Source organism: Erythrolamprus reginae, unplaced genomic scaffold (assembly GCF_031021105.1).
Source record: "Erythrolamprus reginae isolate rEryReg1 unplaced genomic scaffold, rEryReg1.hap1 scaffold_117, whole genome shotgun sequence".
In the NCBI taxonomy this organism is placed as follows: Eukaryota; Metazoa; Chordata; class Lepidosauria; order Squamata; family Dipsadidae; genus Erythrolamprus; species Erythrolamprus reginae.
The window spans coordinates 128,438-138,830 of NW_027248542.1; the positions used below are offsets into that span (position 1 = coordinate 128,438).

Consider the following 10,393-nt stretch of genomic DNA (forward strand, 5'->3'; position numbering starts at 1 on the left):
CATTCCTTCCTCCTTTTACTTCCCCTCTCTTTTTCCATCCCTGTCTCCTCCCCCCTTGGGTGTGTGTGTGTGTATACAAAAACAGGTGAGGGCTGGGGGGGGTTCTCTTATTCTTTGGGTGCTTTTTACCATATGCTTCTCTCTCTCTCTTTTGTTTCTCTCTCTTTCCTCTCATTCTCTGCCTCAATCATTTTCTCATTTCTCTTTTTTTCTCCCCTTTTTTCTCTCATTTCTCTCTCACTCTCTCCCTTTCATTTCTGTTTTTCTCTTCCCTCCCCTTTTCCTTCCCTCCCCTTCTCTCTCTCATTTGTTTGTTCTACCCCTCCTGGTTCTTTCCATCATTTTTCTCAGACACCCCCCCCCCCCTCTCTTTTCTCCTCTCATCTCTCTGCCTCTGCCTCCATCTCTGTCTCTCTGGGAACCAGCCAGCAGCCTACCCCACTTCTTCTGAGCTTATCCTCCAGTTTCACACAGAACTTCAGCCAGCCGAGCCAGCCGAGCACAATTGACTCCTCTCCTGCGCTCGGGGTTTCGCCTTCACATTTTGGAGGTGGCGAAGAAGCTGCTGAGCCCCCCCCTCCCCCCCCCCCCCCCCCCGCAGCCTGGGCTTTGCTGGGGACTGACTTGGAAAGGGAGTCCAATGTACAGGGCGAACACTTGGGGTTGGGGCCAGGGATCCTGGGGGCAGGGCGTCCCCTTGTCGCATCTTGGGAGCCTGACCAGAGAGAGATTTTGCAGAAGCAAGACAGAGATTTTGCAGAGTCTTCGGAGAGGGGCGGCATACAAATCTAATAAATTATTATTAGTATTATTCTGCGAAATCTCTCTCTGGCTGGGCTCCACTCCCATGGGACTCCCAAGATGCGACAAGGGGACAACTTGCCCGGTTCTTCATAGCAGCAAAATGTTGCATTCCAGGCAGCTGCACGGGGCCTCCAGGTGGCAAGAACAAGGGGGGGGCAGGTCACCTAAGTTAGCCAGTCCTGGCTGAGATGGTGGTGGTGGCAGTGGCGGTGGCAGTGGGCTCCTGGGGCGTGGACGTGACATTCCAGGTGCTGATGCTCTTCAAAAGGAAGCCGCCAGGACCGGCTAACTCAACGATGTACCCACCTTGTCCCTGCCACCCAGAAGCCCCATGCAGCCACCTAGAATGAGACATGTTGTTCCTGGGCCTGGAGCGGACCCAGGAAAGAGAAAGGGTTGCCATCTGAGGGGCAAGGGCCAAAGCCGTGGGGGGGAGGGGGCATGTTTAAAGGGGTTGCCTGGAGAGCAGGAGGCGGACCCTCTGATGGGTGGGGAAAAAGGGAGCAGAGGGACAGGGGATGGGCACGGCAACCTGGGAAACTTTGGGGCCCACCCGCGGTTCTCTTCACCGGCTCTTAACTGTGCGGCTTCAAACAACACTGCGCTGCCAGTTCCTGGCGGCTGCACAGCCATGCAGCTTAGAGGGAACATTGGTTGGTCACCACAACTTGAGGAACTGCATTAAAGGGTCGCGGCATTAGGAAGGTTGAGAATCATTGTTTTAGAGGGTCCTTGAAGCACCTGGAGGTTTATTTTTGTCCTCAGGGTCACCTGAGTGATGCAAATAGTTCCTGTAATTTTTTTCTCTGGAAATCCATTCCTACTATACACCATTCCAAGGTCTGACAATTTCCCACTATCCTGTCTGTTGTATCTGTAATGGCTACTTTGTATTCACTGTAAATAGTTTGTTCCGTCTTCAAGCGCTGTCTGAGCCAAAGCAGGAAGTCGCTCCTGATTGGCTCAGACGCGGCTGGCTCTTGCTATGGCGGGAGCCGCAAAAGTATAAAAGAAGCGGCTTTTCCTAGCAGAGCCAGCCGGTACTCGCTGAAGTCACTTGCCTTTGCTGAACAGTCACTTTCTCTGAGCTGAAAATAAAAGTACCGAGTTATTTGAATCCTAGTCTCCGGGTCTACTTCACTGGCGACGAACGGACGGAAGAAAAACCGCGTGCAACATGAACAAAATCCAGATTGGCCAGGCTCCGGAAACCTTCGATCCCGAAAAAACGTCCTGGGATGAATACATGACCACCTTCGAGATCTTCCTCGAGGCAGCTGGGATACAGGACGCCGAAGCCGATCGCAGACGGGCAATTTTCCTGAATTACTGTGGCCCGGAAATACGTGGGATTGCCCAGACGCTCACCGACCCACAGCCAGCAAGAACCGTAGCGTGGGACGTCCTACAAGAGAAGCTAGCGAGCCATTTCAAACCGACCAAACCAGCCATGGTTTATCGGCATCAGTTTTCCATGATGGCTCAGAAGGAAAACGAATCAATCAACCAGTTCACGACGCGGCTTCGAACGGTACTTGCTCAATGCAAGTTTAAAGACCCGGAAGCCCGCCTCACAGATGCCTTAGTTTTCGGCATGAAAAGCGCCACGGTGAGAAACAAACTCCTCACCGAAGAAGAGCCGACTCTACAAACCGTAATTAAACTAGCGCAAACCGCAGAAGCCGCCGACGCAGCAGCCAGAGAATTGAAAGAACACGGGAGGCGAGAAATCATCGCAAAGATCGACGCCGCTTCTCCCCGCGCCGTGGGACCAGATGACCCCAACCAACCAGCTCATAACGTGGACAACTGCTTCCTCGTACAAGACCAGCCGAGACACCACAGGACATCTCACCCAGCCCCTTGCGCGGGCTGCCGAGGGAACCACCAGCGCCATCGATGCCCCTTCCGAGACGCCACATGCCGCCGCTGCAACCGCCGAGGCCACATCGCCATCGCATGCAGAGCAACGGCACCAGAGGAGACATTCGCCGCACCACGATACCAACGACCCCAAAACCAGAACCCCCAACCGCGAGAGAATAGACCGTTCCACAATTCGAGTCAAAGGAACTACTCAACCGCTAACCGCGACTACTATAGAGGTAACACAAACTTTTTCGTGAACAACACGACAACACAGAAGGGGGCTAAAATTGTTATCTCACTATTACTAAATAACCAACCATGCTCGATGGAACTTGATACGGGGTCTAGATATACCATTATGCCTTGGGAAAAATTTAAACTGTATATGCCTAACATGTCTAAATCTGATTTAAAACAAACCTCTCTAGTAATCAGAGATTTTCAGGGGGGGGTGATCTCGGTCCTGGGAACTGCAAATGTACCTATTGTTTTCAAGAATGTAAAATGTACCCTACCCATGCTTATTGTAACAGGGGCTAAACACTCTCTCTTGGGATTGGCTTGGATGGAACCGTTGGGGATTGAAGTTTCTGGTGTGTGTAATGTGAACTGTGATAATATGCCTAACTTTGTACAAGAGTTCCCTGAGGTATTCAGCCCCACCTTGGGGTCGTACAAGGGTCCCCCTATATCGTTTTCTATTGACCCCAAGGTTCCACCAATAAGGTTAAAACCTCGCAGGGTTCCCCTTCCTCTTCTCCCCAAGTTAGACCTACAACTGGATAAACTTATAAGTCAAGGTATTTTGGTCCCTGTGGAACAAGGACCATGGGAAACCCCCATAGTCACACCTGTGAAGCCAGATGGTTCCCTAAGAGTATGCGCAGATTACAAATCAACTCTTAACAAGGCACTCCAGCACCACCCCTATCCCATTCCAGTAGTACAGCAACTCCTGCACTCTCTGGGGGAGGGGAAAAGGTTCGCAAAGATCGATCTCGCGCAAGCTTACCAGCAACTTCCGGTCGATGACCAGACAGCATGCGCCCAAACAATCGTAACACATAGGGGAGCATTCAAATGCACGAGGTTACAATTTGGGGTGAGCATAGCCCCAGGAATTTTCCAGAGCATTATGGAACGTCTATTGTCAGGGGTAAATGGGGCCATCCCATATTTTGATGACATCTTAATTGCAGGGGAAAACCAGGAACAAGTAAACAAAAGAATAAGGGAAGTACTTAAAAGGCTACAGGACAAGGGTTTAAGAATCAAGCCTGACAAATGTGTATGGGGAACCAACAGTATAGAATTTCTAGGATACAAGATAGACAAAGAAGGCATCCACCCCACAACAGAGAAGTTAAGAGCCATCAGGGAAGCCCCAGAACCACGAGATAAGAATGAACTGCAGGCATTTTTAGGCCTCCTTAACTTTTATTCCATTTTTTTAAAGCAGAAGGCAACAGTAGCAGAGCCTCTACATCGTTTACTCCAGAAGGAAGCCCGATGGACCTGGGGGGAAACTGAACGTGAAGCCTTTTTCCAAATAAAGAGTCTGTTAACCTCCAAAAGCGTAGTAGTCCAATATAGTGCGTCACTACCCATCAGACTCACGTGCGACGCCTCGCCATACGGCATAGGAGCAGTCCTAGCCCACGTTCTGCCCAATAAATCAGAAGCCCCAATAGCATTTTTTTCAAGAACCATGAATAGCACAGAAAGAAATTATAGTCAGTTAGACAAGGAGGCTCTAGCGTTAGTGGCAGGGGTAAAGAAATTCCACAACTACATTTTTGGTAGGAACTTTGAATTGGTAACAGACCACAAACCTTTACTAGGTCTGCTAGCCCCCAACAAGCCCACTCCGCCTTTTATGTCTCCTAGACTGATCAGATGGGCCCTTTTCCTCTCTGGATACCAGTATGAGCTCACCCACAAGGGGGGGAAGGAAATTAATCATGCAGATGGCCTCAGTAGGTGCCCTATAACAGACTTAGTGGAAGATCCTGTTCCTTCTGCAGATGTTTTATTAATAGAGCTCGAGGACAACCCACTAACCACAGCCAAAGAGGTAGCTGCACACACGCAGCAAGATCAAATCCTTAAACAAGTGATAAATTGTGTACTTAAGGGATGGCAAAATGATATTGTGAAACCAGAATTGCATGACTTCAAAGCTAAGAGACTTGAATTATCTTATGTAAAGGGTTGTCTGTTGTGGGGAGACAGGGTGGTCATCCCCAAAAGCCTAAGGGGAAAGGTCCTCAAAATGTTACATGTAGGCCATCCTGGGATTGTCAGGATGAAGAGCCTAGCAAGGGGACATCTATGGTGGCCAGGTCTGGATGCTGAAATTGAAAACTGGGTTTCAAAGTGTGAACCATGCCAAGAGTCACGGCCTAATCCCCCCAAAACAACCCCGGCTGAGTGGGAGCAGCCTACTGGCCCTTGGTCCAGGATCCACATTGATTTCGCGGGTCCAGTGGGGTCCCAATATTTCCTAATAGTAGTGGATGCATTCTCCAAGTGGGTGGAGATAATAGCAATGAGCAACATAACCACAAGTGCCACCATAAAGGTTTTGAGCAGACTTTTTGCCTCACATGGGTGCCCAGATATCCTGGTTTCTGACAATGGGCCACAGCTAACAGCCAGGCAATTCGAATTGTTCCTAGATGGTTTAGGAGTCAGACATGCCCTCATCTCCCCTTACTCGCCCTGGGCTAATGGATTGGCAGAACGCTACGTTCGCGTGGCAAAGGAGGCATTGCGCAGGTCAGGCCCTGGAGATGTGCAGCAAAACTTAGACCAATTCTTACTCACCCAGCACATCACCCCTAACTCGCACACACATGTAAGCCCTGCAGAATTGTTGATGGGGAGGAAATTAAGGTCACCACTAGATAGGTTGAATCCAAGGTTCTGTATAAATAATAATCAAATGTGTATAAGACCCGAAAGGGAAATGTATTTGGGACAAACTGTATACAGTGGAACCCCGACTTACGAGTTTAATTGGTTCCGGAAGGAGGCTCGTACGTCGAACAGCTCGTATGTCGAAACATTGTTTCCCATAGGAAACAATGGAAAAGCGATTAATGCGTGCAAGCCCGAGGGTTGTACCGGCGGCGGCGGCTGCGGGGAGTCCAGCGCTGCCTGAGCTGTGAAGGTAAGGGCCAGGGAAAAGGGAGCCAGGCTGCTTTTTCCTTCCCGGGGGAGCGGGCGGGAAGTGCGAAGCCTCTAGGCTGATCTTTGCGGGTGGAAAGTGTGGGATCAGGCAGGGCGTAAGGCGGAAAGCCTCATTTTTTTGAGGGGGAAAAGACGTCGGCTGAGGGGTGCCCGGTGCTTCCCGGCGAGGAGGAGGAGGAGCTGGGCTCCGGAGGGGCGCACGGGGAAGGGCTTGAGCCGCCGCCTTCTCCTTTCCTGCTGCGTCGGTGGCTTCCCTCGCAAAAGGCTGCGCCCGGTGCCGGCTGTTTGCCCCGCGGCTCTCTCGCCTCAGCAGCAGGAAAGGAGAAGGCGGCAGCTCAAGCCCTTCCCCGTGCGCCCCTCCGGAGCCCAGCTCCTCCTCCTCCTCGCCGGGCAGCACTACCGCCACCGCCGCCACCACCGCCGCCGCTGCCGCGGGGAGAGGTGGGCATGTGAGCTGGCGGCATTGGGCTTGTGGAAAGTCCGGGGGCAGCTCCAGCGACTCCCCTCCCGTGGCTGTTGTTGAGGCGGCAGTGAGAAGCCCGGACAACGCCGGAGCGCTACCGCCGCCGCCCGCCGCTGCGGGGAGAGGCGGGCATTCACCCGCCCGGACAACCGCCAGAGGGGCTCCTCCGGAGGGGCGCACGGGGAAGGGCTTGAGCTGCCGCCTTCTCCTTTCCCCGTGGGAGCACCTGAGTCAGAGGCAGCTCTTGCCGGGCCGATTGCCGAGCGGGGGCGGGGCGCGGAAGGAGGCGAAGGCGCTGCCGCACCGGCCCTCTCAGGCCGCTCCGTCCCCCTCCGAAGACATCCTTGGCCATTACAGATCTGGCAGCCCCGGTCGAAGGGAAAGTTCCTCCGTTCCGCTCCAGAGCCGCCGACCCGGGCCCTCCAAGGCGCAGTGGGTGTGCGGGTGTGCGGGGGAAGCTGAGGGAATCCACCGGACTCTGCCTCCGGCTGCAGCTTCCTCTCCAATTGGTCCCCCCTGCGCAAACCAAACGGGAGATCCGGTCCAGATTTCCGAGCGGGGCACCTTTTGCCAGCCTCCCGCCCGAACGTAAAGAATACGGGTGGCTGAAAGAATAAAAGGCAGGGAATCCTGGAACGTGAGGAATAAGGGTGGCTGAAAGAATGAAAGGCACACACAAACCCCTCGAAGGAAAAACGGCTGCGAAGCTGCGTGAGGCACATATGGGAGGAAGCCTCTGAGGAGAAGGTTGAAGGGTGGAGAAATAAAGAAAGAAACTTATTCCTCACGTTCCAGGATTCCCTGCCTTTTATTCTTTCAGCCACCCGTATTCTTTACGTTCCAGGATTCCCTGCCCTTCATTCTTTCAGCCACCCGTATTCTTCACGTTCCAGGATTACCTGCCTTTTATTCTTTCAGCCACCCGTATTCTTTACGTTCCAGGATTCCCTGCCCTTCATTCTTTCAGCCACCCGTATTCTTTACGTTCCAGGATTCCCTGCCCTTCATTCTTTCAGCCACCCGTATTCTTTACGTTCCAGGATTCGCTGCCACGTTTTAAAACACCCGCCCCACTTCGCAGCTGTCTGGTGAATCCGGACCGCTAACTTCCGTGTTCGGATTCACCAGACAGCTGCGAAGTGGGGCGGGTGTTTTAAAACCTGGCAGCCGGCCTAGGGGGCTCGGGGGCTTCCCCCCGAGCCCCCTAGGCCGGCTGCCAGGTTTTAAAACACCCGCCCCACTTCGCAGCTGTCTGGTGAATCCGGACCGCTAACTTCCGTGTTCGGATTCACCAGACAGCTGCGAACTGGGGCGGGTGTTTTAAAACCTGGCAGCCGGCCTAGGGGGCTCGGGGGGAAGCCCCCGAGCCCCCTAGGCCGGCTGCCAGGTTTTAAAACACCCGCCCCACTTCGCAGCTGTCTGGTGAATCCGGACCGCTAACTTCCGTGTTCGGATTCACCAGACAGCTGCGAAGTGGGGCGGGTGTTTTAAAACCTGGCAGCCGGCCTAGGGGGCTCGGGGGGAAGCCCCCCGAGCCCCCTAGGCCGGCTGCCAGGTTTTAAAACACCCGCCCCACTTCGCAGCTGTCTGGTGAATCCGGACCGCTAACTTCCGTGTTCGGATTCACCAGACAGCTGCGAAGTGGGGCGGGTGTTTTAAAACCTGGCAGCCGGCCTAGGGGGCTCGGGGGCTTCCCCCCGAGCCCCCTAGGCCGGCTGCCAGGTTTTAAAACACCCGCCCCACTTCGCAGCTGTCTGGTGAATCCGGACCGCTAACTTCCGTGTTCGGATTCACCAGACAGCTGCGAAGTGGGGCGGGTGTTTTAAAACCTGGCAGCCGGCCTAGGGGGCTCGGGGGCTTCCCCCCGAGCCCCCTAGGCCGGCTGCCAGGTTTTAAAACACCCGCCCCACTTCGCAGCTGTCTGGTGAATCCGGACCGCTAACTTCCGTGTTCGGATTCACCAGACAGCTGCGAAGTGGGGCGGGTGTTTTAAAACCTGGCAGCCGGCCTAGGGGGCTCGGGGGCTTCCCCCCGAGCCCCCTAGGCCGGCTGCCAGGTTTTAAAACACCCGCCCCACTTCGCAGCTGTCTGGTGAATCCGGACCGCTAACTTCCGTGTTCGGATTCACCAGACAGCTGCGAAGTGGGGCGGGTGTTTTAAAACCTGGCAGCCGGCCTAGGGGGCTCGGGGGCTTCCCCCCGAGCCCCCTAGGCCGGCTGCCAGGTTTTAAAACACCCGCCCCACTTCGCAGCTGTCTGGTGAATCCGGACCGCTAACTTCCGTGTTCGGATTCACCAGACAGCTGCGAAGTGGGGCGGGTGTTTTAAAACGTGGCAGCGGGCCTGGGGGGCTCGGGGGCTGATTAAAAGCCTCCCCATGCCGGCTCCGATGTTTTAAAACACACGCGCGGCTTCTTTGCTGACTCCTGGCGAACTTCCCCGCTTTAGTAGTCAGCGGAAAAGCCGCGTGTGTGTTTTAAAACATCGGAGCCGGCATGGGGAGGCTTTTAATCAACCCCCGAGTCCAGGTTGGGGGCTCGGGGGCTGATTAAAAGCCTCCCCATGCCGGCTCCGATGTTTTAAAACACACGCGCGGCTTTTCCGCTCGGAAGCAAAGCAAGCCAGCCCGGCTCTTCTCGGCTCGTATCTCGAATGTGAGCTCGTGAGTCGAGCAAAAATTTCTCTACTCTCGCAGCTCGTATCTCGAGTAGCTCGTAAGTAGAGCTGCTCGTATGTCGGGGTTCCACTGTATGTGAAAAGTTTTGATGGAAATGTAAATTGGATGAAGGGTATTGTTGTTAAACAAAATGCACCAAAAACTTATATTGTAAAACTAGAGGATGGTCGTTTGTGGAAACGACACATAGACCACATTCGGAAGCGAACAGAAAACCAATTGCAACAACCCACTGACATGGACTCTCCCCCTTCAACAGACTTTGAAACATTGCCCGAATTAAGGAACACGCAAATAGACTTATCGGGCCCAGGGGAGCCATCCAGCGACGCCGAGCCATCCTCCTCCTCCGAATTCTTCGTGGGGCCCACCAGGCCAAGTCCGCCGCACGGAGATCTCAGCAACGAGCCATCCTCCTCCGGCGGCATCGACAACGAAACTGAACTGCGCAGGTCGGAGCGAACTGCGCGGAGGCCCCAGCGATTGGATGATTTTGTCACATGGCTTTCCTGATGGATGTGACCAACTATGAGGGGAGGGGTGTTGTATCTGTAATGGCTACTTTGTATTCACTGTAAATAGTTTGTTCCGTCTTCAAGCGCTGTCTGAGCCAAAGCAGGAAGTCGCTCCTGATTGGCTCAGACGCGGCTGGCTCTTGCTTTGGCGGGAGCCGCAAAAGTATAAAAGAAGCGGCTTTTCCTAGCAGAGCCAGCCGGTACTCGCTGAAGTCACTTGCCTTTGCTGAACAGTCACTTTCTCTGAGCTGAAAATAAAAGTACCGAGTTATTTGAATCCTAGTCTCCGGGTCTACTTCACTGTCGGAGCCGAAGAAGCTTCTTGAATGAGAAGTGAAATGCCTTCAAACAAGACACAGTTGTCTCCAGAAAAAAAGCACTTTTGAGATTTCAAAAGTCAGGCCAACAAAAAATGGAATGTGGAATCTCAGCCACTGAAATGGAGGCTGGCCTGCTGAGCCCCAGCAACTGGATCCCAATGATCCCATCCCAAAGAGCATGTTGAATCATAGATCTGGCAACCTCCCTATTGAAGACTGCCCTTGGGCCATTTTTCTCCTCAGCCTTATTTGTTCAGCAGAGTGTCTATATCTCCTGGGTCCTGGAGAAATGCTGGAAGGTTGGCTTGTAATTGACTCTGGAGATTAGTCACGTCGCTGGTCGACGCGCCAGTTTTCCCTCAATTAATTTAGAATTGATTTTACACTAAGCATGACTAATTGCCATTATTTTTAATGCCTCTTTTTGGAATTAAAAGCTGTGGGGAGGTATTTGTTTGGCTGACAGCTTAGAAAATAAAATCGGGATGGATATCATACTTGCTGTGTAGCGTTGATTGGATTTTATTACAGATTAACAGACTTGGAAGGGACCT

The 10,393-nt window shown here is 53.3% G+C and overlaps 1 protein-coding gene across 1 annotated transcript; it reads left to right on the forward strand.

The window, feature by feature from the left end:
* The first annotated feature begins 1,921 nt into the window (after positions 1 to 1,921).
* Positions 1,922 to 9,796, forward strand: LOC139155902 (uncharacterized). Its single transcript, XM_070731266.1, has 2 exons — positions 1,922 to 2,909; positions 9,264 to 9,796. The coding sequence occupies exons 1-2, from the start codon at positions 1,982 to 1,984 to the stop codon at positions 9,515 to 9,517; spliced, it is 1,182 nt and encodes a 393-aa protein (XP_070587367.1). The 5' UTR covers positions 1,922 to 1,981; the 3' UTR covers positions 9,518 to 9,796.
* The last annotated feature ends 597 nt before the right edge of the window (positions 9,797 to 10,393 follow it).